Here is a 12,095-nt window from a genome sequence, read left to right as displayed (position 1 = left end):
TTCCCACCGCAGTTTCGATAACTATACTGAGAAGTGAGGACTTCAAGGCCCCAATTAGCTTACATTCTTTCTACCTTTCTGCCTTGATAACACACTCCCACTCCTCCAGAAATTGTTTTCTTTACAGTAGACAAAGCAAAGCGTATCTTGACAGATAGAAAGCTTGTAAGTCACAAATGAAACAGCTGTTCATTTGTACAGATTTTTCTCCAAAAATATACTGTACACAATATATTAACCTTTGTGTGTATTCTTGATGAAGTAAGATTATGAAACACTAACATCCTTACAAAAATAAATCATTGCCATAAGCACACAATGTGAATTATTAATTTATAACATCTTATATGACAGAGGTGTCAAACTGGATTTTTTTCAAGGGCCGGATCAGCATTATAGTTCTTCGCGGGCCGGCCAGGATTGAGGGAAAGACAGGACAGATGCATCCTGCAGCACTTTGCTGGCTAAAATGGGGTGCCCCGTTTTGGCTGCCAGAGGCACTGTAGGCTGGTCTTTTGCTATTTCCAGGCTGGCCTCATGGGCCAGATTTAAGCACCTCTTAAAGCAGGCCTTGAGTTTGACACCCCTGTTGTATGTTAACAAGCTATTGAATGTGCATTTGGTTATCGCCAAACTCCAATTATATGCCAATGAACCCTTGAAATCCTACTTTTGCAAAAAATTGATTGCATTCTATTGCAGTACCATGAAAAAGAACAATACTGATGAATCTTAATATGGTATGTTAAGCAACAGCACACTCTTTCACTGAGGTTATAAACATATTACTTGTATGTACAATTTAAACAAAATAGCAGCACCCAATATTTATAAGCTAGTCTTGAAGCAAGATTTGGGAAACTTTAGAATGGCTTTGGGGTTGCTTTGGAGTAGAAAATCAGATTATATTACTGATTCCACGATACTATTTTCTTAGTGACCTTATATAACAGAAAGGATGACAAAGGAGAGAGCTTTTGTCTATATTACAAAAATTGCACAACAAGCACGGTTTGAACAAATATAGCTCTTGCCTCAGAATGTTTGGAAGAACTGCTATTTGAGAACAAGAAAACCTTTCAAAAGCATGGATTTTCCTAAAAGGATACCCTGGTCACGTCAAAAATGGCTATTTCAATAATTTCAAACTTTTGCAACTTAACTTTTTTCATTTGGCAGGGTGCAGGAATCAGACTTATATGGCTTCCAAGCAGTGGTGAAATTCTTTTTTTTTTACTACCGGTTCTGTGGACGTGGCTTGGTGGGTGTGGCAGGCGAAAGATACTGCAAAATCACCATTCCCACCCCACTCCAGGGGAAGGATACTCCAGAATTTCCATTACCATCCCACTCTGGGGCCAGCCAGAGGTGATATTTGATGGTTTTCCGAACTACTCAAAATTTCCGCTACCGGTTTTCCAGAACCTGTCAGAACCTGCTGAATTTCACTCCTGGTTCCAAGCATGCATCAATGCTTGGAAATTAAGTCCGATGAACTCACTTCCGTAGATGTTTCTTGAAAATCTTGTAATATTTTTCATTTATTTTCCTTTTGACTTTCCTGCACAGGCACAGATTTTTGAGGTTTCAATGGCTTTGAAACCAACGTCGTTTCAGTTAAAGTCTTAAAGAGCATCTAATTTTGGTGAATGGACCAAACTTTCCACTGAAGGTAAATTGTAATAAGAGTATAAAATACTGGAATACTAGAATTAGTAGAAACTTGTTATTCTATAAATATTTGTTTCCTGTAACACACACACACACACACAATTATGCCTTTGGATTTGTAGCAAAAATATGCCACATTATGCCTTTGTTTCCTATAACTAATTTTCTGCTGTATTAGGCCTCTGTAAAGTACCGTATGTTCCTGATACTTGATCTATCAATCCTCTTTCTCTCCTGCCTAGCAAGTTGGAGCTGCACCTTTGATCTGGGCCAAGTGGCTAATTGTGAGAACAAAGGAAGAGATGAGTTGATAACGCTAATGAGAAGGCTTCTATCCTTTTGCAGGAAATACACAAACCTAATTAAGAGGCCGGAATGGGTTTAACTGGTATCTGAACAGTATCTGAACAGTATTAAAGGAGTTAGTTTTCTGAAGTGTGTGGCATTTCCTCGCATATCTTCTTGTATATGTCTGAAACTGTGTACCCAGCTTTCTAAACTTTGATCAAAGATTAAATGCCGATTCTTTCTCAAGCTTCTGTTTAAATTCTTATTTTGGCTCTCTTTGTGGGCTTAAACGTATTCTGGGACCTGACACCAAGTTTTCTTTTTCTGATACTGTGTGACAAGGAAACAGCAAATAAACGAAACTTTCTCTATAAGCAGGGGGACATTAATTAGGTTGAGTAGCAGGTATAAAACGCTTTTTTTAATAGTCTCTTCTTTCGCTGTGCCTTTTAAATTTTATCGTAAAATACGGCATTTTATTTTTTTCACAGTTAAACGAGCTGACGTTTTTCCTTTAGAAGCCACAGCTCGCCTTCCCGAGAATCAATGAAGAGAAAGTTTCACCACTCAGATAAATGAAAGCATCGAAGAGATGCCAAGCGATACTAGTAAAAGCGCGTTTCGATGGTAAAGAACGCCTCTTGTCTTTTATAGCTCTACGGCGCTCAGAAACACGTTCTTCAACAGACTCTTCCCCCCCACACACCTCTTGCCTATAGGAATAACGTACCGGAAGTAGAACCTTTGCAACTCGGAAGGAAAGTGGTTCTGCAGCGGCGGCGGGAGGGGTGTGTGTGTTCTGCTGGCTTGAGCCAGGCTGGGCTACCATGGCTGTTTCTCCTTACGTGAAGGACATGCAGGAGAAGTTCCGGGCTAACACGCGGAGCCGCGAATTCCCCGCGCACGGGGCCAAGGTCCACTCGGTGGCCTGGAGCTGCTGCGGCCACCGCCTGGCCTCCGGCTCTTTCGACAAGACCGCCAGCGTCTTCGTGCTGGATAAAGACCGGCTGGTGAGTGCAGGGACGGAGGAGTGGGAAGAAGCGCCAGCAGCGGCTGGGGAGCTTTATTATTGGACTCTCCGACGGCCGATGTGGGAATTGGAGCTCCGCCCCTTTTTTTGAAAGGTCGACAATAACGGATTGAAAACCAACCTAAGTTTTTCCCCGAATGCCATCACTCTGCTTAACAACTAATTCCCACAACACTGTCAAATTATCTACTAAGACTGCATTGCTATTCTTCTCTTCCTTTCTTCCTAGTATCTATTTCTCCCCACTTATGACTATAACCATGTTGCTTGAATCTTTCAATTTATATTGTTTTTATTTGTTTCCTAGTATGATTTGATAGCTTATTAGTAACCTTGACTATCACTAAGTGGTGTATCTTTTTATTCTTAATGAATGTATTTTGTTTCTCCTTATGTACACTTGAGAGCAGTGGCACTAAAGACAAATTCTTTCTGTGTCCAATCACACTTGGCCAATAAAGAATTAAAGAATTCGGTGGGACTCGCTTTGGTTCCATTGGTTGGTGGCTTCCGGATGTTGGTAGCGGATGCAGATCATTTTGTCCATATCGATCCAGTCTTCTCTTGAGTTCATAAAACTCCTTGCTTGGGTCATCGGTGACGGTTTCTTCTTGCCGCTTTTGGGTGGCATTCGGTTTTTACCAAGGATTGGGCTCCTTTTCTATAGTGATCATTTTAGATTACATATTCAAAAAAACATCAGCTGCATTGTTATCGCATACTATTCTGCTGAGTAGTATTAGTATTACTAATAGTATCCATATTATTCTGCTGAGCTCTATAATTTTACTTCAGTTGTTATTAAAAGATTTATGGGGGGGATTCTCAACAGTTTTCTCCAGTGTTGCTTCTTGAAAACCATCAATTCCCCCCACCTTTCATAACCATATGTTACAAAAACATGGTCTTGACAGTACATATCTGTATTGTCAGTGTGATAACTTTCATATCAAAAGTTTATCTGGATCTGTTTTCTACCAAGCAGCAGACACATTTTTATTTCATGGCTACAGTCACCATCCCTGTGAGTTTTTTGGGACCAGGGAGGTAAAGTCAGCATCAACATCTCTTCTGTTTATTTGTATTTCTGTGTTGACATCAGCTTAATTTATTTCAATACTGGGCAGCAGATCAGCTTTTCTATATATTTTTTTCACTTCCTTTCTATTTCCTCTGTTCCAGCATTTCTCATAATATAGTTTGCCTATGTTAAATGAATAAGATGACAGATTATAGGCTTGACACAGTTCTTTCCCAATTTTGAACAATTTAATTACTCCATATTTAATTCTAACTATTGCTTCCTGACCATCATATAAAATGACCAAATATACCTATGAACACAAAATCTTAAGGACTGTTCAGAGTTTCCGATAGTCAAAATCTTAATATAATCAATAGAGCAAAAAAAAACCCACATGTTTTTAGAACACTCTTGATTTTGACACTATCCTTATATACCAGCAATTTGATCCGCTATCCATGGATACTAGCAAAGTGATTGCTTCTTCTGAATTCAGGTTGTTTATCTGTTAGCTCTTGTTCCATAGTATGGTTGCAATATGGATTGTGAAATCCTTTTTAAAAAATTGATATGTGATATTAAAGACAATTGTTTATTAATTTCGAGTACTCTTCAATAAAGCTTCTTTTTAGTATTGAAATAAAAAGGGATGCTTTTAATTTTATTGGCCATTGCTCTGTTTTCTATACAGTTCATAAAGCATAAGTAGCACTTCAGAAATACCTTATAAGATTTAAAAAATGATAGCTGATATTTCTTGCAGATTTGTTGTTACCAATATTCACTTTCTAGCATGTTTGTTTCCAGTTCATTGATCTAATCTTTATATCTTTGATTTTGAGATATTTTTTAAATATAATTCTTCTGTATATTTGGATTAGAATAAATCGGGAAGCTGAAAAACCATCCTAGAATGTGATAACAAGACTGTTACATGTTAATATCAGTACACTAAATTAATTGTTATCTTTAAACCGTATGAGAAAAGTTGCTTACAGAGGAAGACTGTAGGGCAAGATACTGGGAGTACCTTCTACCTTATTTAGTCAACTGTTCAGTGGTGGGTTGCAGGAGGTACACCTCGGTACGCGCATACTGGTGCCTGCCGGAAGCTGCAGCTATCGTACCAGAGCAGTGCTTTGGAGGGCTGCCCACTCGCCCTCGTTCCTTACCTGTATTTGAAGGAACCAGGCCATCTGTGCATGTGTGCACAGCATACGGCGCCTGCACAATGCTCCGCCCAGCAGCTGGAGCATTGCAGTCGGTGGGTGTGCATGCGTGCGCAGCGCGTGTGCCCGTGGTGCTCACCTGGCTCCCGTTGCAGCGTACCGGTTGCAACGGGTGTCGAAACCCACTACTGCAACTGTTCTTCAATAATTTTGTTGAAGTGCATATAGAGAATTCTTGAATCAAATCCTGCACAGTCAACTATCTATAGTGGCATTTAGATTATGATGAAGTGTATGTGATAAAATGATTGTGAAGGGCCAGAAGAGTTTGTTGAAGATTTTTGTATTTTTTTTGCCCTTCAGGTCAAGGAAAACAATTACCGTGGTCATGGAGACAGTGTGGATCAGTTGTGTTGGCATCCTAGTAACCCAGATCTATTTGTTACAGCATCTGGTGATAAAACCATTCGAATATGGGATGTTCGAACCACTAAGTGCATTGACACAGTGAATACAAAAGGTATTTTTCTTCTTAATTAAATAAGAGATCTTGTGGGTAAAATTACATATTGAATTCTGTTACTTCCTGATCATCATATAAAGTGACCACTATATCTATGAACATGATTTTAATAAATGTTGCTTTTAAGGGAGAAACCTTTTTTGTGGTATTTGACCAAATCATTCTCTTTATTTTCTCTTCAGATAAATGGGCATGGCCAAATCTGAAATGCACTCTTATAATAGTTAATAAATGTTGTATTATAAAGTTATATTTTCTATCATCCTTGCTTTACAAATAGAAAAGCCTGTGTAAATTGTTCTTGCTGCAATTAGTAAATCAGAAGGTTTGTTTTCCCCTTTTCTCCTTTACAGGGGAAAACATTAACATCTGCTGGAGCCCTGATGGCCAGACTATTGCAGTAGGGAATAAAGATGATGTTGTCACATTCATTGATGCTAAGACACATCGGTCCAAAGCTGAAGAGCAATTCAAGTTTGAAGTGAATGAGATATCTTGGAACAATGACAACAACATGTTTTTCCTCACCAATGGCAACGGCTGCATCAACATCCTCAGGTACCTTCTCCGTGGCCTTTACCAGGAAGGACAGCTAGTGAGTTGGCTGTCCTGTCTTTTGATCTAAGTGATGATGGGAAAGTATATTTGCCTTTGACATAGATGCAGCCTTGTTTATAGATATTTTTTCTTTATTCTGCCTTCCATTTTTGCTTCTAATTGGAGCTTATATCAGGATTGCAGTGATATTATTAGCATCTGTCAAGCTTTTTGCAGTATCTTCTCATTTCAGGATCATAAAATGTAAAACAAATAGAAGACAATATATATAGCATAGGTTGAACTGTTGAGTTGTTGGTGCTCTCTGGGCTTGGCTGTTTCCTTGCACGCTGGCTTGGTAGAAAACAATCAAATTCAGAGAGTACCAAGAACCCAACAGTAATATAAAATATTATTCTATTTTCATGGATATCTCTAAATAGTGTTTCCTCATAAGAGTTCTTTGTGTACCGTTCATTGTTCCTGCTGTGCTAATATTAAGATCCAAGGTATCATGAATTTAATTCTTCACCTCTTAATGGTGGCCACTGCCACATTTTTCTTTCTTCAATTAGATAATTAATTTTTAATTGCTCTTCAAGGAATGTGAGATAGCACACATGGAGATATCTCCTTGTTTTCTCAGCAATATTCTGAGAGGCTCTGGAGTTAAAAATCACCTAGTGATTTTGTGTGGTCAAGTAGGGATTTTTATTTCAATTCTCTGCTCCATTTTGACACTAATGAAAGGTGCTCCAATGAAGGACTACTAGGCAAGTATTTTAAAAACTAAATAAAAAGCATCATATTCTATTCTTTTTTTAATCAGTTTATCACTTAACTAGGAGAGGAATATTGGCATATGAGCTCAGATCCAGATTCAGACACCAGATTTGCTAGCAGAAGAGGAATTTTACTATTAGGGTCTGCTTAGATATTTATTATGCTGAAACAAATTTCCTTCTTGTATTTGAACTGACTTAAATAAGGGTGACTATTGTCCCATGTGTTCTCATTCCCTATGTGTGCAAACCCTGAAGCAATGTCCCTTCTTTTTAAAATATCTCAATTTTATTTGCCTTTTAGCAGTCTTAGCAGATTAGGATAGACATACTTTTTTGCAGCAAAATGAACAGAATCTTCTGGAATCTTAAAGATCCTTATATTGATGTAGCATAAATCTTTATGAGCCACAAACTTTTCTGCCTTTGTTTAATTTTTAAAAATGTATTAAAGAGCCCATGCACTTTCTTTTATATTTGCTTATTCGGTGCTAACGTAAAGTAAGACTTGCTATTCAACTATGCAGCTTGTGATTCCTGGTATATAATAAGGAGCCTGCCTCACATTTAGAGATTGCTAAACAAGACTTCAGGGCATGTCCTACTTAGTGAATTATATGTGCATTTAATAAACTGTTTTTATTTCTTTTCTGCAGTTACCCAGAGCTGAAACCCATTCAGTCAATTAATGCGCATCCCTCAAATTGCATTTGTATCAAGTTTGATCCAACGGGCAAGTATTTTGCTACTGGAAGTGCTGATGCATTGGTTAGCCTCTGGGATGTGGATGAGCTGGTGTGTGTACGATGTTTTTCTAGGTGAGTTGTATTAAAAGCTTTTCCAGATATCAGGCTTGTAGATAAATAAATGGAACTTTTCTAAGATTAATAGAATGAAACATATTTATAATCAAAATACTGTTCTAAGTGCAAAGTAATTGGAAGGATGCACTATAGAAATGCAATAGCGCAATGCGTGAGCTATGCAGTATAGCGTAATGATATATAATGGAAGTATATCCTAGGGCCTGTGATGATACACTTATCCTGAAAAAAATGGAAAACAGGAAGAGATTCAATGTAAAATTTATCACAGTTTTTAAATTCCATTCTTGTTCTTTCCCTGCTGCTGTGATTTATAGTATAGATCATATCAGTAGTAAGTTGATTAAAAAGTAAATCCTGCTTTGTCTTTAAGAATGGGTATTTCAAACAATTAAAAATCTAAATTTAGAATCTATTTAAAACAATTTGGAAACAAATTCTGAAAGAATTATTAAAAATAAATAGGAACGTCCCATCTTAGTGCTCAGGTAGTCCTCAATTTATGATCAAAATTGAGCCCAAAAATTTATGTTGTTAAGCGAGACATTTGTTAAATGACTTTTGCCCCTTTTTATGACTTTTCTTGCCACAATTATTAAATGAATCACTGCAGTTCTTAAGTTAGTAACATGGTTGTTAAGTGAATCTGCTGCCTTCCCCATTGATTTTGCTTGTCAAAAGTCACAAATAGTGATCACATGTCCCCCGGACACTGCAATCATCATAAACATGAATCAGTTGCCAAGCACTTGAATTTTGATCACATGATCATGTGGTCGTAAGTGTGAAAAATGGTCATGTCACTTTTTTCAGTGCTGTTGTAACTTGAATGGTCACTAAATTAATTGTAAGTTGAGCACCACCTGTATTAAAGTGTAATTACATTTCCAGTATGAAGTCAAGTAAAAGATTTTCTCTTATGAAAAAAATAGAGATCAGGATGCAAATGAGTAAACTATTAATTTATATCTAATATAAATTAGGTAGTATAGTTACTAATTAGTGAGAGTTACTAGAACCAAACAAAGTAATAACCAAAAGCCAACATGGGTTTGTCAAACAGATCATGCCAGACAAATATTATTGCATTCTTTGACAAAGTGACAAAATTAGTGCACCAGAGGAATGCCATTGATATAACTTACTTGGACTTCAGTAAGGCATTTGATAAAGTAGACCATAACCTGCTACTTGATAAGATAGAAAAATGTGGATTAGACAGCATCACCACCCGTATTCAACATATACTCCTCAGTGGAACTGCTTCTATGTGGAGCGAAATATGCAGTGGGATATCTCAAGGTTCTGCTTTAGCCCCAGTACTCTTCAACACCTTCATTAATGATTTGGATGAAGGGATAGATGGGGAATGCATCAAATTTGTAGTCCACACCAAGCTAACAGGAATAGCCAACACTCCAGAAGATACGCTTAAGATACAGAAGGATCTTGACAGACTTGAACATTGGGCACTATCTAACAAAATGAAATTCAATGGTGAAAAAAGTAAGATTCTACATTTAGGTAAGAAAAACAAAATGCACAAGTACAGCATATGTGGTACCTTGTAAGGCCACACTTGGAATATTGCATCCAGTTTTGGTCACCACTATGTAAAAAAGATGTGGAGACTCTAGACAGTGCAGAAAAGATGATTAGGGGACTGAAGGCTAAAACATATAAAGAACGGTTGCTGGAATTGGGTATGTCTAGTTTGATGAAAAGAAGGACTAGAGGGTGACACGATAGCAGTGTTCCAATATCTCAGGGGCTACCACAAAGAAGAGGGAGTCAAGCTATTCTCCAAAGCACCTGAGGGAAGAACAAGAAACAATGGGTGGAAACTAATCAAGGAGAGAAGCAACTTAGAACTGAGGAGAAATTTCCTGACAGTTAGAACAATTAATCAGTGGAACAACTTGCCTTCAAAAGTTGTGAATGCTCCAACACTGGAAGTTTTTAAGAAGAGATTGGATAGCCATTTGTCTGAAGTGGTGTAGGGTTTCCTGCCTAAAAGGGGTTGGACTAGAAGACCTTCAAGGTTCCTTCCAACTGCGTTATTCTACATTTTTTAAGAGTTGTCCTTTCCTGTCTAATAATATGAGAAATAGGAGTAATTCAACAAAACCGGTTGGTAGTAGATTAAGAACAAAAATCATACAGCACAAAATTTGTTACTACAAGATATTGTGGCCTGTCTTAGAGAATTTTAAAAGAACATTATTAATAATTGAGATACAAATTAGTTATTGTACTCAAATGACATCTACATGGTCAAATGCAATATTTCTACTTTTCAAAGACTAGATTCTAAGAATGATAAAGTAGACTGTTTAGTGGTGTCCAAAGGCACTTCTCTCACCTCTTATAATCAGTCTATTTCTCTTATTTCCTTCTCTGCTTCCTGATCTTAGACTTGATTGGCCTGTCAGGACTTTGAGCTTTAGCTGTGATGGCAAGATGCTGGCTTCAGCCTCTGAAGATCACTTCATTGATATTGCTGAAGTAGAAACTGGTGAGTATTGCTTTCTTGCTGCCTAGCTGGAAAGTAATTTAACCTTTATTAGGAGAAGCGATCAACTGAATGAAGACATTTTTTAAAGGATGGCTAGTAAAATATATGCACACATTGATATATCTTAATTTTTTCCTATCTTCTGCTTTGTATGATTTTTGGTGTCATTTTAAATGCTGTATATTTGGCAGAGCTTTATGCTTAGGCTAGTATAATATCTAGGCATAATATTTATGAATGAAATATATGAAAATTCCTGTAGGTCTTAAGGTGTTTTGAAAATCTTGCTCTTTTCTTGTTGAGAGAAGGGGCGGTTTGAACTGCCCTTATAATTCTGAATAAAAGAAACACTTACTCAACAGTACTTCCTAACTTGCATTCTTGTCTATAATGTCTAAGGCTAGAGGGTCTGAGCTCTGTTAGTTTGTCCCAAAGGCAGTATCTAATTGTGTCTTTGTTTTTTAGGGGAGAAGCTCTGGGAAGTACAGTGCGAGTCCCCAACCTTCACAGTTGCTTGGCATCCAAAACACCCGCTATTAGCCTACGCTTGTGATGATAAAGACGGCAAATATGATAGCAGTAGAGAAGCGGGCACTGTGAAGCTCTTTGGTCACGCCAATGACTCTTAAAAGAAATCTGCTAGAGACTTTATTTATGATTTAGGATTCTAAGCCAATGCAGAACATTCAGAAGACACACAACTCCTCTCTGGGTTTGTTTTTCTTTGTGGCAGAGAACAGTGCCATGAATTTTAATTCCCTTGTCTGGGAATTTGATTTTTAAAAAGTTTTTGTGCATTTTTAACTGTTCTAGAAGGCAGAGAAGTTGAAATGATGTGGACTTCTTTGGAATGCAGAGATTAATTCAGTATTTTAAGTGCAGAATTACAAGGGAGCTATCAATATTCTGATATGCATTTGTGTCCTCCATCGTAACAGTCTCTGTCCTCTGTTTAATTGAGAGTATCAGAGGCAAAAACGTCTTCAAACATGGGTTATACATCACTGTCATTTTCCTGTGTCTTGATAATGGAAATTCTGGTTGAGAATTATGCTGGTTTCTTCCAGCCATCTTTGAAACTCTCCTTTTCATAGTTAACTTTTGAGAAAAATGTATATATTTATGTGTCTAATTCTTTTTATACCATAATACTGTAGTATAATGAAAGGAGTAAGGCTGGAAAATACTAATTTTTGTATGATCCCGTTTTTGTATCTTGGATAAAGATATTTGCTAAAATGTTGTGCATTGTGGTTTAAAGGGCAATTTACTGAACTTCTAGGGGGAAAAATCATACAGTCTTGGAATATTGATTCTCCTGTCTCAATCTTCTGGGGAATGATAACAGCAGCACTCAGAGGCAAAGAAAGCAAGACTAGGGAATTTTGTTGCCTTGATTGAAAACTTTCTGGAAGCAACTTGTTGATGAGTGAGAATCAGGATATTGACTGGATCAAGCTTTTGTTTGACATAGAATGAGCCGTATATACTAATCGATAAAAACAGTCAGCTTAGGTGTTCTGCGATTTTTTTAAAATTTTCAATCAAGTGAGTTGTGTGGTTGGAAAACAGTTTCCAGAAAAGGAAATATAGCAGTATTGATATTTTCAGTCTTGCCATTATTGCTCCAATTCTGGTGTCTCAGCTCCATTTTCCTAATAGGAAAGCCTTTTCCTTCCTTGTAGAAAATCCAGACAGTTTATGGAAGAGCTTGATGTCATGATGTGATTTA

The 12,095-nt window shown here is 37.4% G+C and overlaps 1 protein-coding gene across 1 annotated transcript; it reads left to right on the top strand.

Moving 5' to 3' along the window:
• Positions 1 to 2,715: 2,715 nt before the first annotated feature.
• THOC3 (THO complex 3) lies at positions 2,716 to 11,602 on the top strand. The gene is made up of 6 exons (XM_032212344.1): positions 2,716 to 2,969; positions 5,546 to 5,702; positions 6,059 to 6,263; positions 7,681 to 7,842; positions 10,263 to 10,363; positions 10,829 to 11,602. The coding sequence occupies exons 1-6, from the start codon at positions 2,787 to 2,789 to the stop codon at positions 10,990 to 10,992; spliced, it is 972 nt and encodes a 323-aa protein (XP_032068235.1). The 5' UTR covers positions 2,716 to 2,786; the 3' UTR covers positions 10,993 to 11,602.
• Positions 11,603 to 12,095: the final 493 nt, after the last annotated feature.

The sequence above is a fragment of the Thamnophis elegans genome, chromosome 2, assembly GCF_009769535.1.
Source record: "Thamnophis elegans isolate rThaEle1 chromosome 2, rThaEle1.pri, whole genome shotgun sequence".
NCBI lineage: Eukaryota > Metazoa > Chordata > Lepidosauria > Squamata > Colubridae > Thamnophis > Thamnophis elegans.
This window is presented reverse-complemented; position numbering and strand designations above follow the sequence as displayed.

What these genes read in the sequence shown, in the direction of transcription:
- THOC3 (XM_032212344.1), top strand. Translation starts at nt 2,787, where the DNA reads ATGGCTGTTTCTCCTTACGTGAAGGACATGCAGGAGAAGTTCCGGGCT. An exon ending in TGACACAGTGAATACAAAAG is followed by an intron (nt 5,703 to 6,058) that starts GTATTTTTCTTC and finishes TCTCCTTTACAG; the next exon opens with GGGAAAACATTAACATCTGC. An exon ending in TATTGCTGAAGTAGAAACTG is followed by an intron (nt 10,364 to 10,828) that starts GTGAGTATTGCT and finishes TTTGTTTTTTAG; the next exon opens with GGGAGAAGCTCTGGGAAGTA.